The 16,090-nt window shown below is 40.7% G+C and overlaps 1 protein-coding gene across 3 annotated transcripts in view; it reads left to right on the top strand.

Annotated features, from left to right (window-relative positions):
• The window catches only part of SLC24A2 (solute carrier family 24 member 2), a 113,517-nt gene that overhangs the window by 81,674 nt on the left and 15,753 nt on the right, over nucleotides 1-16,090 (top strand). For all 3 annotated transcript variants that reach the window (XM_063179824.1, XM_063179822.1, XM_063179825.1), the window contains 2 exons: nucleotides 916-1,001; nucleotides 15,066-15,197. In XM_063179824.1, the coding sequence (XP_063035894.1) occupies nucleotides 916-1,001; nucleotides 15,066-15,197 (218 nt within the window). The remainder of the gene's footprint in view (nucleotides 1-915; nucleotides 1,002-15,065; nucleotides 15,198-16,090) is intronic.

Raw genomic sequence — 16,090 nt, 5'->3', positions numbered from 1 at the left:
CCAAAATGCTGCGTGAGGGGTTAAGAGACAACACACATATACTGAAATAATTACAGATAGTCTGGCACTCTGCTGTGGCTGTGATCTCAGATTTTTAATTTAGAAGAATCTCAGGATAGCAGTAATGTAACTAGACAGCTGTATTTACTTCTGTGCACAAGAACATACCATAAGGCATGTTGAACTTGAGTAAGGCATTTCATATTGCTATTCCCCCTTACTTTGTATTGTCTAAGGTATTTTGGGCCACTGACACATTTATGTACCACATACTTATAGAGGTAATTACTGCTTAGAGAATTCCAAGATAGTCAAAGAATAAATTTTAATAAATTTGGCATCATAAACCTAAGGCCTAACTTTATTCCTTTAATTCCTGTGCAAGTTTAGAACAAGGACTACATGATTCTGGTTTAAAAATCGTCCTCTATTATTACATATTATTACACCATATGTTTACTCCTTCCCACATTTTTGCAGGGAAGACAGCAGGTTTATAGCTTCAAAGCTGTGAATTTACTAATTGCAGGGGTTAGTGTGTTATAAAACTTTCGTTGCTGAATATATCCCCTCACCTATATTCAGCATGGTGCATTCTATAAAGTCAGGGGTGAATGCTCTATGTCACTTTCTACCTGAACTATTAGGCTCAGTGCATTTAGCATAAACAAAGAACACTGAATATTGCAATGAACTTAAATATTTCTCAAAATGTTACTCACTGCTTATAAGATTTTTATTGAAAATGGGTACTAGGCAAATTCTTTTCCTTCTCTTTTAACACAGATGTTGACTCAACATTAGTATTTGACAATTTGCTCAGACTGAATATATGACAGCTATTTCAATAGTATATTTGTAATTTAATATTCTGTTCTGTTGTTTTCCCTCTCTTATCTATGGATGGTGCCACAGAGAAAGGTGCAAAAGTGGAAGTTGCAGTAACACCACCAAGTGATTCAGGACCAGTGCAGAATGGAATCGCCCATAATGTTGAAGAGGTTAATGACTTTTTTATTCTTCTTTTTATTCTTGTGTTACCAAATATATTGTGTGTTTGATTGTGCTTTTCACTGAAAGCAAACATCTTAATAGAAAGTAGCTGAGAGTATGAAGTGACTACATAATATTTAGTTTTCATTTACAGCTGAACCCAGTTTGCCATATGTAAAAGATCTTGCCTTCTGTCCCTGCCCTTTAGTGTAAGGTAAGGTAGGAGTCTGGAATCTCTTCTTTTGGGAAATGTATTTTTACTTGATAGATAAGATGTTTGAAGCCATAAATATAGCCAATAGAAATTGCTTGTCACATTGCACAAAACCTGTTCTCTTAGAGAGAACCTGTCACGATGTGCATCATGAAATAGTCAAAATTCATTATGAAAGAGGACCTGTACACAAACTTCTGCATCCCTCCTTCTGTTATCTTGCTTCATAAGGTTTTTGTTCCACTGAGTATGTTCAGTGGAAACAATGAAGAAAATGCAATCTTAAGCAATCACATATCACAGCAATGTCCACATGTTTTTAATTTACATTGTAATAAAACATTTCCTAGGCTTCAGAAATCTGCAAGGTCAAAGAGCTTTATCATTTGACATAATTTTTTCAGTCTCAATCCACTGCAGGGGAAGAAAGGAAAATTATTGCAAGAGTACATTACTCAGCAATGTGCAATTCCTTTTATCTCCCTTTAGACAGTTTAAATTTGCAGTTATGCAGGCTTTGGAACTTTTATGTTAATTTCAGCAAGTATTAGGACATCCTGAACAATGATTCTGCTCTATTAGATGTGGGATACATTATTTATCCTTATCCAAATGGCACAATAGAGCAAAGCAGGGCAGTTTGTTCCTCCTCTGGAGGAGGAATGAGTCTGCAGATTTAGCTTCATCAATCTGAATGAAAGTATTTCAGGTATCTGCTGTCAAAATAAAAATTAGCAGTCTACTAACAGCATTTTGAAATGGTCCATGCTGGATTCCTCCCCAGTGGCCTTTCCAATTTTGTCCTCTTCCAGTGGTAACCTGACAGCTTTCTTAGGCTGCTTGAGTATTGCTGAAACATATTTTGTAATTTAAAAGTACATGCTGGAATTTTTGAGAAGCTGTAATACAAATAGTCTACTCATCCATGGAACAAGTAAATAGGCTTCCATAATACTTAGGATCCTACTTCATTGTCAGGGTCTCTGCCAACTCTGTAGTGTACCAGAGGCTCCCCTCAATGCATGTCTGGCTTTTTGTACATGGCTTCCTTAAACACCTTTCCAAACTCTAGCATCACTCTGAAGCTAACACTGGGTGGTTCAGTTTCCTTCTGCTCTGTGTATTGACTTAACCGACACTAATAAGATTACTCTCAATTTATAGTAGACAAACTTTGCAGGCAGCAACAGAAGGCCACTCACAGCATTTCTGTTACCATTTCCATTGATGAATATTACAATTTGAAGAAGGTAACTTGGTCATTGCCCTCCTAGGCCTTCTTTTTAGCTTTTCAAAACTTTAACTACAAATGGTCTTGAATTTTGATCTTTTTGTAACCAAGTGTTCTCCATTCTATATTGATACCATTTGCTTCTGTTTCTAAGTAGAATTCAATCAAGCAGCTTGAAATTTAGATTATTTTTCCTTACTCTAATGAAAAAGGGATTGCTGTAGTGCCAGAATTTGGAAAGACAGTATAAAATTACTTGTCTCTGGTTTTCCACTTGTGTAGTCTAAGGATAAGGTTTTGTGATCCATAAGTGCTGCTTAGAAAAATCCCTCCAAAAAGCTGTTTTGCCTCCATGTTGTGAAAATGATAATTTAGAACTGAGAAACTAGAGACAACTGTCACTCTGGACTGTCAGTCTGTACTGACAAAGCTTCAGGTACGCCTTTGAGGGGAAAAAATGCTGTCCTGAAAACCGCAGGATGAGAAATGGCTCTAGGGCAGATCAATGTGAAGTGTGTTTACCATGATGATACAGAGGACCTGCATAGGCATCTAATTCTTTCTCCTCCATTGTCAAGTTCCACTATGGTCATCATGCTTTCCTGTCTTGCAAAACAAACATATTTCTGGGTTTTTTCTTACTTTTTACTGATGCAGATTATAGTGTCTGGGTCTAAATCCCTGGAAACAAGCATTTTAGAATAGCAATCTCTATATTAGAGCTAGAATTGTCTGTAAATAAGTACATTAAATATTCTATGTTCCTCTAGTAAAAACAGAATATGCACATAAGTCCATTTTACTTATAAATTCCCTATTATTTTAAAATTACAAAGTTGAGGAAAAGACCCTTGTGAAAAGATGGTCCAGGCTAAGACTGCAAGCAAAGGAGAAAAAAATAGCTTTCATATTGTATTTTGATTTTTATATACTTGAAATTTTTTTTTTTTTAAGGATAATACTCCCATTGCCACGATTTAGTTTCCTGGTTTCTTTAGGGGCTTTTAAGGAACCTCTTTATATTTTTTCCCAAATTCTTTTTCTTTCTTTCTTTCCTTCTTTTTCAAAAAGAAGGAAAGGCTTACACAGAGCTGAAACACCACACAAGACAGATGCTAGGACACTGTCAAGTTAATGACTCCTGCAAGGTGTCATGACTAGGTGGATTTCACCTAGTTTATTTGGGAGTTTGTTTTGTTTTGGCTTAATGTCTTCATTTCTCTCTTCCAAATGCCACTGTCTTGCTTTTCCCTTTCCCTTTTTCCTAGACTTTAACTCCCATTTTTCTTACTCCACTGTGCTCCACGGAAATTCAGCTGTTCTCTTTCTAGCTCAAACCCTTGAGCAGCAAGAAAAATTCTGTCCTAATGCTACTTGTAGAAATTCAAAAAGAGTGTCCAGAAAATGTACCCAGCAACATTTCTGCCAGATAGTGAGACTCTTATCACCCCACTTTACCCTAAGTAGCAGCTGATATCCTACTCTTTGATAAAACTGGGATCATCAGCTAAGAAGGACAGACGGCTATGGTCTCCTTCCTATTTCTTAGCCAGCACAGGAGGGAACAATACCTCCTCCCACCATACCATCTGTATGACATTACTGCTTTATTTGAAGTCAGAAATTGCCTTCCTTTCTGCTGGATATTGCATCTTCCTTGGGGATTTTGTTCCACTTACAGCATTCTGTCTCTTAACCTTTAGCAGGTTGCCACAGAGGAGAAGACTGTTATATAACACCACTTCATAGAGTGGTACCAAACATGCACAAGAAAATTAAGGAAGACCGAAAGGACACTTACTAGCTCATTAAATGTTTTATAAAGTGCCCTTCAGAATGTGATCCTTCTGAGAAGTCCAGTTCCACCCCCTGCCACCTTCTTAACTGGCATTTGGTAGCTGTTTTAACCTGTGGCTTACCTAAAAATAGTTTCCAATCTGAAGATAACACCTTTTCCTGCCGCCCCCACACACACGCACACATGCACGCACATACACACACGCACACGCGCACACATGCGCACCGCTTTTCCTGTTTCCGTGGAAACCCCACCGGAAAGTGTTTACATGCCAACCATGACTGAGATAACTTTTCCGTGGAAATATAAGGCAATTTTTATGTCATAGGAGAGTGGTGCAAAGGCTTCATTGCTTGCATTGGATTTAATCCACTTACCTGAGCAACAGTCTGGCAAAGCATGTTTTGTCTTCCCCGCTGAAGAGCAGCAGCACCATTTCAAGACAGAGCATAGATTGGGGCATATCTCCCCTGACCTGGAATACTCTTTCCATTCACAGCAAATTAGCTTGGTGAGAATGTGAGGAGCATTACATTCTCTGTCTCAGGGTATTAATCTGAGCTATGTTAAACATTACTATTTCATAGAGAGAGAGCATAGAGAAGATTAACGCAGCCTTTGTTGTAAGGCTGTGATATAGTCCAGCATCCCTGGTAGTTATTTGATTCATCATAAAAAGGTTATTTTCCAAAGCCCAAATATTTTTTCAGTTGCCACATTTGGCCTTAAGGAAATGTCTTCATCTTGTTTGCTCATTGCAACTTGAAGAGTAGGTGCTGCTATCAAAATGAGTTGATCTTTATTTTCACAATGTACTCAGTTGCCTACTCCACATTTTTTGCTGCTGTATGACCCATTTGACTTACTTGAAAATTAAGACTGTGCAAAATGGCATGAAGATGAAGTATTATTCTTTAGAAGTATCTCCATTATACCATAGCTGTTATTTCTCCAGGTGAGCTCACTACAGTTTTGTGTGTTATGTTCTGAGAATTTATTCTGAAATTCCCCTAAGAGTGCTGGCAATAACATAGCATAAAAACTAGCATGTTGGTTTTGGAACCTGTAATTTTACTTATTTCTTCAAGTGCCCAAGAGAACATAAGCAGCAAGAGGAGAATATGAACCAAACACCTACCTGACCTTACTCCTTCCTATAGGGTCCACTCTAAAGGTAGCTCTTTTCAGCTCTTTTCAGTAGTGGTACAGCAAGGATTAGCTGTCCTAAGAAGAGTATACACATATAAAGAATGCATTCTGAAAGCTAATGGATTTAATATTATTGCCTGGTTGAATTTTACTCAAGAATTTGTGAGGAAAGATATTGCTTTCTTAGTCACCCCAGAAACTGCATACTCTTCTACTAATTTACTATCTCACCTTCTTCCCTTTTTTTTTTGTAAATTACTTGTAGGAGAAGAAAAATGAGTGATGAGGCTTACAGATAAGAAGCAGAAGGCAGAGACTTGAGGCTGTTCATAGAGTATTGCCTACACTCTCTGCCTTTCTAGTGAAATAGATTAATGTGAGATGTGCCCTTCTAAAGAAAAAATAAACCTCAATTTTGAAAATCACTATATACCTCTGGGACAGAGAACATTTGAGATGACAGTCACATCTGTTTTTCTTGACTTATTCATTGTGAAAAGTTGGGTTCTACAGACCTCATTTCAAAAAAAAAACCTCACAAACAAGCAAACAAACAAACAAAAATCCACCCCAAAACAAAAGAAGGCCTGAGCAGTCTTTTGCAGCAAAGAAAGGAAATTGCCTCTTTATAGGTGGTACAATGTCCCTACTATAGCATAAGCAAATGGAACTGTGTGTAATTCCTGTCTTGAATTTCCTTTCTTCTGGAGACCTCATGCTAATTCTTTATTGATTAATTGTATCAGCATTCAGAATGCACAAGAAATGTACAAGCATGTGAATTTATAGCTTAGCTCTTCATTTTAGGTGGACTAAGATTAATCCTCAGAATATGGTATTTATAGTTCATATGTTATAGCTGTTATACAATAGGAGTAGTTGGTGAAGAGTGGCAGATTCAGTATTTCTGGTAAGTTTGAGGTGGTTCTTTGTACTTGTTTTCCGTTTCCTCCTAATGTGTGGAAAAAAAGTGTAAAATTCTGTTTCATTGCCAGAAAAGCAACTGTTTTTCCTAATGTAATATGACTGTAAGCCTCTATGGAGACGGTGATTTTGTGATGCTTGCTAGGAGTGACTACCTTGTGACTTTGGCAGATGAAGCTTGCTATAAGCTGTTGTTTATAAGCAAAATAATTGTGGATGAAATGTCACCATACGTTTGTATTGTTTATGTAATGTGAACACACCATTATTTCCTCTGTTTGGAAAAATTTTACTGGGAAAATTGGATAGATTAGATTAGATACTAAGAAGCAATTGTTTGCTCTGAGGGTGGTGAGGTACTGGAACAGGTTGCCCAGAGAAGTTGTGAATGTCCCAACTGGAGCTGTGGAAGTGTTCAAGGCCAGGCCGGGGTTTTGAGCAATCTGGTCTAGTGGAAGAGGCCTCTGTCCATGGCAGGGAGGTTGGAACAAGGTGATCTGTAAGGTTCCTTCTAACCCACACCACCCCATGTTTCTTAAAGAGTCTGGATCAAACCAGTAAGTGCTTTCTTCCCTGGGATTACAGGTAAGTATTTGATAGATGCTCTTGCATAAAGAACTGTGAAATATGGAACATCCATAGATTTTGTCCCCTTTTAATTGTTTTTAATGATTTAAATAAAAGAAGAGCTGAAGTAGCAAGAATAGAGTTTTGAATATATGTAGATTGGTTTAAAAGAGTATTTTTTACAGGTGTATGAAAGAGAACCCTGAGCAGAATGGCACTTCTAATCTCATTTCTTAAGATGCAAGGAGGGCATTTTCCTAATAGAGGATTCATTTCCTTATTGTCCTTAATAATAATAATAACAACTATAAAATATATGCCAGGGTACCACATTTATCCCGTCTAGGCATTAGTATACATTGGATATTCAGCACTGCAGATGTCTCTATAACAAAAAGACAGTCTCAAACATCAGCAAGAAGAAATTAGGATCCTATGCATAAAGAGTGAAAAGAATTATGACAGAATTATTAAGGGTTTCATGGAAACACAATAATAACTATTATATGTGAAGATCTAATGCAGCTCTGCCTAAATCTTTCATGACTAGTTAAGAGATGAGGGGTACAAGTATGTCATTCTGTATTCTTCCAGTCAGAGGACATGATGCTGGAAGAAACAGGAAGACGCAGAAGGTCAATAATTTGCTCCTAGAATGGTATCACCAGCAGAAATTTAGGGGGTTTTATCATAGCTTGGCTTAAACAAGTCTGGGCCTGCTGATGACAGACAGGGTACACCTGTCTCAAAGGGGCAAAGGGTTAGCAGGGCTTAGTGAAAGAGCCTTAAACTAGATTTGAAAGAAGAAAGGAATGAAAGCAGGCATGTTAGAGATGAGCCTAAGAGTGGCACATCAATGTTTTAGGAGCAGTGTGCTATTGCAGTCCTGGATTCAGTCTGCTCCATCTGCTGAGTACACCAAAGCACATTTGAAATGTCCCTTTCCTAATTCATGTTGCACCTTCACCATCTCGGTGCCGGTGGAAGGTCAAGATCCATATACGGCTGGAAAGATCTAATCATCATCAATCCATTAGAAACAACAAGCACCTGAGAACAGTCACGTAGTAATTAAGGCTCCTTCCCACCCAATATATGACAGGACTGGTAGCCCACCTAAAGTGCATCTACACCAATGTACGCAGCATGCACAACAAACAGGAGGGCCTGGAAGCCATTGAGCAGATGGAAAGCTATCATGTAATCGCAGTAACATAGACATGGTGAGATTACTTACACAACTGGAGTGATGCAATAGGTGGCTATAAACTCTTCAGAAAGGATAGACAAAGAAGAAGAGGTGGCGTGGTAGCCCTGTGTGTTACGGAGTATTTGACTTTCCAGAGCTTGATGATGGTGATAAAAGGGCTGCCTATGTATGGGTAAGACTAACAAAATCAATATCCTGGTGGGAGTCTAGTATAGACCATCCAACCAGTTCAAAGAGGGAAACAAAAATATACTAAAAGCAGTGGAGGAAGTCTTACAATTGCTGAACATTTTTCTTCTGGGACACTTCAGCATATCAGGCACCTGCTGGAAATACAACATAGCAGAAAGGGGACAGCCCAGGAGGTTTCTGAGCTGTTTGAAACATGCCTTGGTACTTCTCTCACGGTGGGTGAGGAAGCCAGCCAGGGAAGGTGCCCAGCTGGACCTGCTGCCTGTGAACAGAGGATTAGAGGGAGCTGTGGTGGCCAGAGTCCATCTTGGGCACAGAAACTGTTGTGGTGTGCTGTATTGTCCCATTTTGGCCTTCCAGGTCACTTTCCCAGGTGTGCCTATACTCTCTCCCTTCCCCCTTGCCCCCATGCTGAGTGAGTCCTGTCAATCAGACTTAACATTCCAGCAAGGCATCATGTGGTTGGTCAAGTTCAAAGGATGCCCCTATGCCCAGAGGTCATTGGCCTTTCTGGGTGTCATCTTCCCCTGAGACCCTGCCCCTCTCACCTGGTTGGTGGCTCACCTGTACCTCCCCTCCCCCTGTCCCTGAGCTTAAAAAGGTGATCAGACCTTGCAGTCGGGCTTCTGTTGGAGCAGTTCCTCATGTTCAGACCTCTGTAACCATGGAATAAACCTCTGGACATTAAACCCTCCAGCAGAATCCTCTCCTTTTTCTCTTCACCATCGCTTGAAGCTATTCCTCTTGAGGTAAACGGGGTCCTAACAAGCCTGGACTTGTTCAGTGCCCAGCTGCAACCACCAGCAAGCCAAGGTATCTCTGGGGTGATACACCGCAGTTGCTGCCTTTGGCCCAGCAGCGAGGGTCAGACTGGCCCAGGCACAATCTAACTGGTAATATTGGGAGCTTTTTTTCCAATAGAAACCACAAAAGGAGAGCCTCTTTCTATTCCCAGAGCTGTAAGAAAGGGGTCAGCAGAACTGCCAGGATTGCCTGGGACTTCCACGGGGCAGACTTTGGCCTGTTTACAAGACTGGCTGATAGCATTCCTTGGGATGTGGTCCCAAGGGGACAAGGGACTGCAGGAAGGCTGAACATTGTTTGAAAAAACAATCTTAAAGGTGCAGGAGCAGGCTGTCCTTATGTGCTGAAAGAGGAGCTGTCTGGGAAGAAGATTGGCCTGGCTGAACAGAGCTCAGGCTGAACTCAGGAGAAAAAGGAGAGTTTATGACCTTTGGAAGAAGGGACAGGCAGCTCAGGAGGACTACAAGGATATTGTGAGGTAATGCAGGGAAAAAATTAGATGGGCCAAAGCCCATCTAGAACTTAATTTGGCTTCTGCAGTTAAAGACAATGAAAGGTGTTTCTAGAAATGAAAGGTGTTCTAGAAAGACAACATCAGTAGAAGGAGGCTTAAGGACAATCTCCATCTTTTCTTGGATACAATAGCAAACGTTGCAACAAGGAATAGGAGGAAGGCAGAGGTATGGAATGCCTTTTTTTGCCTTATTCTTTTACTGCAAGATTGGCTGTCATCAGGGTCAATCAGACCCCTGGGCTGGAAGACAAGGATAGGGAGCAGAATGAAGCCCCCGTAATCAAAGGGGAAATGGCCATTGACTTGCTGTACTGCTTAACACACATGAATCTCTGAATCTTGAGTGGATGGGATCCACTCAAGAGTACTGAGGGTGCTGATGGAAATGCTCACAAGCCACTTGGCATCATTACAGCAGTCCTGGCTAACCAGGGAGGTCCCAGTTGACTGGAGTTGGCAAATGTGATGCCCAGCTGCAGGAAGGGTGGGAAGGGGAATCTGGAGAACTACAAGCCTATCAGTGTGACCTCAGTGCCAGGGATGGTCATGAAGCAGATCACCTGAGTGCCATCACACAGCATGTGCAGGACATCAAGGGGGTCGTGCCCTGCCAGCCTGGGTTTATCAGACACAGATCCTGCTTGACCAACCTGATCTCCTTCTGTGACAAATTGACTCATATAGTAAATGTGGGAAAGGCTATGGATGTTGTCTACTGGAGCTTAGTAAAGCATTTGACACCATTGTCCCCATCATTCCTCTGGAGATACTGGCTTTCCATGGTGTGGAGGGGTGGACTGGGTGGACAGTAGGGCTCAAAGAGTGGTGGTGAATGGAGATAAATCCAGCAGTCACTGGTGGTGTTCTCCAGGGCTCTGTACTGGGGCCAACCCTGCCTAATGTCTTTACTGATAATTTGGATGAGGGGATCTAGTACAGCCTGTCACTTTGCAGGTGATGCAATTTGGGTGGGAGTGTTGATTTTCTGGGAGGTAGGAAGGCTCTTCAGAGGGGTCAGACAGGCTGGATCCATGGGCTGAGGCCAGTGGTATGAGGTTCAGTAAGGCCAGATGCTGTGGCCTGCCTTAGGGTCAGAACAACCCTATGTAACAATACTACAGGCTGGGGAATGAAAAACTTCATGATGGGAAAGAAGGGGTCATTTAGTCATTTAGTCTAGATCTCCAGAGGTCTCTTCCAGCCTTGATATTCTGTGATGCTGTGATTCTATGCTGGCCTACAGCAACTAATCATGAGCCAGCTGTGTGCCCAGGTAGCCAAGAGGTCCAGTGGCATCCTGACTCGTATTAGTGATAGTGTGGCCAGCAGGGGCAGGGAATTTTCCTGATGTAGTGATAAGGCCACATCTCAAATCCTGTGTTCACTTTTGTGCCCCTCACTACAAGAAAGACATTGAATTGCTGTAGTGTGTCCAAGAAGGACAATGGAGCTGGTGATGGGTCTGGGGCACAAGTCCTGTGGGAAGCAGCTGAGGGAGGTGGGTCTTTCAGCCTGGAGAAAATGAAGCTCAATGGAGACCTTATCACTCTCTACAACTGCCTGAAAGGAGGGCGTAGCCAGGTAGGAGTCAACCTCTTATCTCTTAACAAGACAAGAGGAAAGGCCTCAAGATGTGTCAGAGAAAGTTAGATCAGAGATTACAACAATTGCTTCATGGAAAGGGTTGTCAAGCGTTGGATCAATTATCGAGCATAAAAGGGGTTGTGCCACCATTCATGGAAGTATTTAGAATATGTGTAGGTATGGTGGCTGGGGACATGATTTCATGACGCAGCTGGCAGTGTTCTCTTCATGATTGGACTTTATTATCTAAAATGTCTTTCCCAGCCTAAATATTGTTATGATTCTATGAATTGGTGGAAGATGAAAAATATGCCATATTCCAATGCTTAGTCTCTGAATGCCCATATCTGTAAGATACCGGTGTAAATTGGCTTTTGTTCTGACCTAATGCTGCATTTCTTTCTAATGGATTAGCACCAGAGCTCATCATATCAGGTGGTGCAGCTTTCCCATATGTCCAGTCCAGTATCATTGAAGTTAATTAGCTACTGAGTCATAGCAGGGAATGAGATTTGGAGTGGAGATGGGTAGGTAGTAGCACTTTGGCTGCCCTAAAAAAACTGAGATCTTTGCGCAGTGGTGGCAGGTGTGTCATAAAGTGAGCAGAATATCCTTCACTTCTGTTAGAGCATGTAGAGGTCAAGGCAGATACCAGAAGGTATCTAAAATGGTACCATCGTATGTGTTAGGCAATTGAATTCTTCAGTATATATCATGTTATAATTGTGCTTTCTTCTTAGAACTGCAGAATATGCTCCAACTGAACATTCCAAGTACAGAGTTTTCATCGTACAGAAATAAAACTATATTTTCAGGATTAGTTTGTATGAACTGTGATAGCGCATATTCAGTATGTATGTGGCTGGAGCCACAGTCAGTGCATGCAGTCTCTGCCATAAATCTGTGCTGAGTCATTTCCTGTCGCTGCTGCTTAGTCCACAGCATGACACTCGCATTTGTGTGGTTTTAGAGCTACCGAAATGATTTCCCATTCTTTTCTTCAACATCAATGGAAAATTTAGTATTGCTTTGAAATTCATGGAAGCTAGATCTACAAATACTTTGAACTTCATTACTTCCACTGGTTTCTGTAAGGTCAATGTTGAAAATCAGATGCCAAATCCAATTTACAAAATGGGAAAAGAATATCCATTCTGCAACATCTGTAATGTATCCTGGAGTTAAACAGCAAGAAAAAGTGTTTTGCCTGCACCATGAGCTTGTGTTTGACATTATAATTTGGGGATAGTTGTCTTGGGGAAAGGGATGATGGAGGACAACTGGAAGAGGAAAAATCTTGAACAGATAGATCAAGGTTTCTCAGGAGACATCTGGCAATGCCCAAAAGCAATTCTTTATGGCTCTTTACAACAGCCACTGACACTGCCTCTGTGCTCATGCACACCCAGAGATGTTTGACACAGTCATGAGAATAGAACAAGGCCCATTGTTGAGCCATATGTGTGTACTGTACAGTATTGCTTGAACTAACATAGGCATTACTGTCTAGATATTTTTAAGACTTATGTGCAAACTCAGACTAATATAAAGTTTTGTTGTGATTAAATATAACTGCTAATCATGGCTAATCTCTAAAGATGGCATTTCAGGAAGTACTTTGCCACTCAGTGCTGTTTATGCAGCAGTCACTTAGAAAGCTTTATTCCAGCTGAGTTGGCTGATTGAATTACACAGAGGCCATTCAGAAAGAGTTACCTAGGCAACCCTTCAATTGGTCCTTTTGCGCTCAAATTTTATCTCAGTCATCATAATTCAAAGCTGAGCCTGTGTCTGTGTTTCAGGTTGATTTGCCCACCCCAAAAGCATCAACCAGAATGGAAAGTGAATGGATTTGGGTTTGGGAAGTAGCCTCATAAACTTCTCCTCTAGCATAGTTCCTCTAAAGTCAGGCTTCAGTAAATTTCCAGCAATGAAGCATAGTGTGTCCATTTCAGTGAGGAGCTGAAAGCTAAAGGCAAAAGCTAGCCTCTAAGCAGTTCCAGTCTCTGAAGTACTGTGTTGAGTGCTACAAATTGTAGTCATACATTTTTAAAATGTTTTTAATGATTATAGCCATTATGACCTGTGTACTTTACTGTTGTCATACAATCGTGCAACTTGGGAGTTTCACAAAGTATAGGGCTTAGCAAAATATTGTCCTCTGTTTAACATTAACACGCAACTCAAAAGTAACTGCAACTCATTAGTGTGTCAAGAGGTAAATAGGAGTTTGCTTCCAGTCCATTGATGTCAGGTGAAGAAGCCCAAGCTAAGAGCTGAGCTTGCTTCTGTAGGTACTGATCAGTTCAGGCAGTTCAACAATTCGGAAGTTCACAATAGTGGAATAATCAAAATCAGTTCTTCAAAACTAGCAGTAAATAGAATGTTATTAACAATACCAACATATGGTGATGTTTCATCAATAACTCTTTTGCTTAGAAAAGAACAACTGGTGTTAAAATTTGAATGATTGCCTTATATAGCATAGTCATAAGGTTTATGTAAGCAATCTTAATATAGGGCAATAACTGAAAAGAAACTGATTATAAATCTATCAGGGGAATAACATGCATATTGTGGACATATCTCAATTAGTATCTTTTTTTCAAAAATAAAACCCAAGAACACTACCTGAATAAGTCATCATTATATCACTCATGTTGTCAAACAATTATCATTGGGTGCACTTTTTCAGACTTTTTTAGCTTTCATTGAGCTCTGTAGAAATCTTTCCAAGGTTTAACAGCATTTGCATTGTACGCATCTGTTTGAAAGTAGTATTCAGGCTGTTTTTTCAGTTGCCTGATTCTGCAATTTATGTGCAGTTCTGGAGACATCACCTACCTATGTTAACAATTTAAATGTTATTTTAATACCTGTGTGCAAAAGGCTTAGTCATGCCCACTATACTTGCTCCATTTTGTTAGCAGAAGCAGTCTAAGGAAAGAGAAGTGTGTGGAAGCCAAATGTTTGCTGTCATAGGAGAGCAATACTACACCTACTCTATAACAGGGATGACAGGTGGGCAGCTGACACATAAATGGAAACTAGGGACCAGTGTGAAAATCGGTGACACAAATTGGAGAGGAGTGTCTTCAGTTTTAGCACCAAGTTGTTAGGAACACTACTGTGTTGTGACTGGTCTGAACACATGAGTCTTTGGGTAGAGACAAGAAGTCCTTTCCTCATGCAGACAACCTGGCAACAGTGTTGGGGTTTATAGAAGCTGGGCCATCAGTGTCCTTGTTGGTTTCACAGTTTGAATGGGCAGAGCCCTGAGCAGCCCAGTCTGACCCCAGCAGCTTAGCACTAGAGCTCCACAGGTGCCTGACTTACCCTACCCACCTGTGGAGAAGACCACACATACCAACATACGTATGCGTGTATATTTAATGGTAAGATTTCAAGTTACTCTCAAAAGCTTAAGTAGTTAGGTACATGTACATATCTACATGCACACGTAAAGGTGTGTGTGTGTGCACGCACACAGGCACGTGTGTGCACACGTACTCTCTCTCTTGTCTGTGTGGCCAGGCTTGATGCAGCCCAGACAAGTCTTAACCCATGACTAGACTAGCCCACATCCCAAGGGAGAGCCATGGGAATACCTGTCAGAGACACCCTGTGCATCCCAAGGGACCACCCACATTGTCAACCAGTGGACATGCTCAGGCAGCCTGTGCTGTAGGGATCCCTTGCAGTCTGGCCAAAGTCTCTTTTGGTGTGTCCTGGCTAACGTTGGTAGGTAGCTGTGGTGTTAATGCAATGTTTTCAGACGTGTTGTGTTCTCCCGGAAACACAATGCTGTCCTTGAACTCCTTTTGAAAGAATCCCTAACTTCATTCATCCACTTTGGTAATCTGCTCACTGGAGCTTTTCTTACAGAATGAAGAGGATGAGGAGGAGCAGCCTCTCAGCCTGGCCTGGCCCGAAACCCCACGCAAGCAGGTCACCTATCTTCTGGTGTTACCCATTGTTTTTCCACTGTGGGCTACCCTGCCAGACGTCAGAAAACCTGTAAGTAACTTACAACTGTTGTTGTAAGTCAGTGTGTACTGCACAGAAGGGTGGCTCTCTATTTAAATGCCAAAAAAGAACTAGGGCTATCAGGTTTTTCTGATTGTTTCTTCTTTGAAGAAGAGGTCACAATGTTAGCATTCAAATCTTCAAATGGCAAATGGGTGTTTAAGAGCTCTTATGGGTTGTTAGTAGCTCTATAAAGATTATGATTTGTATTCACTTATACTGTATGATACAAAGTGAATGGTCTGAAAAATTCTTTGGGGCCTTCACATTTGTATTTTTGAATCTCTGCAGAACGCATGAGTGCTGAGTATCTGTCTATCTGCAGTGCCCTAAAGGATATGACTGGAAGGCTTTTAGAGACTAAATCTTTTCTGTAGTTCAAACATATGTTCTATTAGACCTTTTTCTTCCATCCATAATCTTGTAATTTTCATACTAGGATGAGATTTTTAAGTCCTCATGTATAAAATACTTACTAGTTTTTTCCTAAACACAGCTTGAAGTAATGTAAGACTGACAGGTTACCAAGGCTTACCACTTTTATACTTACATATACAAATAGACCTGACTGGGAAGGCTCATGGAAAGCAAAAGAGAGAGCATCAAGACCTGAAAAAAAAAATTAGTGGCATTTGAATCTCTTTTCCTTTGTGGATCAAAAACAGGTTAAAAACTGGTGCAAGAGAGGCATGCACAGCATATAAGTTTAAAAATCAACACCCTGAATTCTTCTTTCCTCCTCACACATAGTGAAAAACCTTCCTGCCATCCCACACACTGAAAAACTGCAATTCAGTGCAAGAAAGAAGCTAAAATAAGATCTCTGACTTTTTTTAGATAAAAGGTTCCAAAGGCTATAAAGTGACATTTACACTTCTTTCCCT

The sequence above is a fragment of the Melospiza melodia genome, chromosome Z (assembly GCF_035770615.1).
Source record: "Melospiza melodia melodia isolate bMelMel2 chromosome Z, bMelMel2.pri, whole genome shotgun sequence".
In the NCBI taxonomy this organism is placed as follows: domain Eukaryota; kingdom Metazoa; phylum Chordata; class Aves; order Passeriformes; family Passerellidae; genus Melospiza; species Melospiza melodia.
The sequence above is the reverse complement of the archived record's forward strand: the minus strand, read 5'-3'. Positions and strand labels throughout refer to the sequence as shown.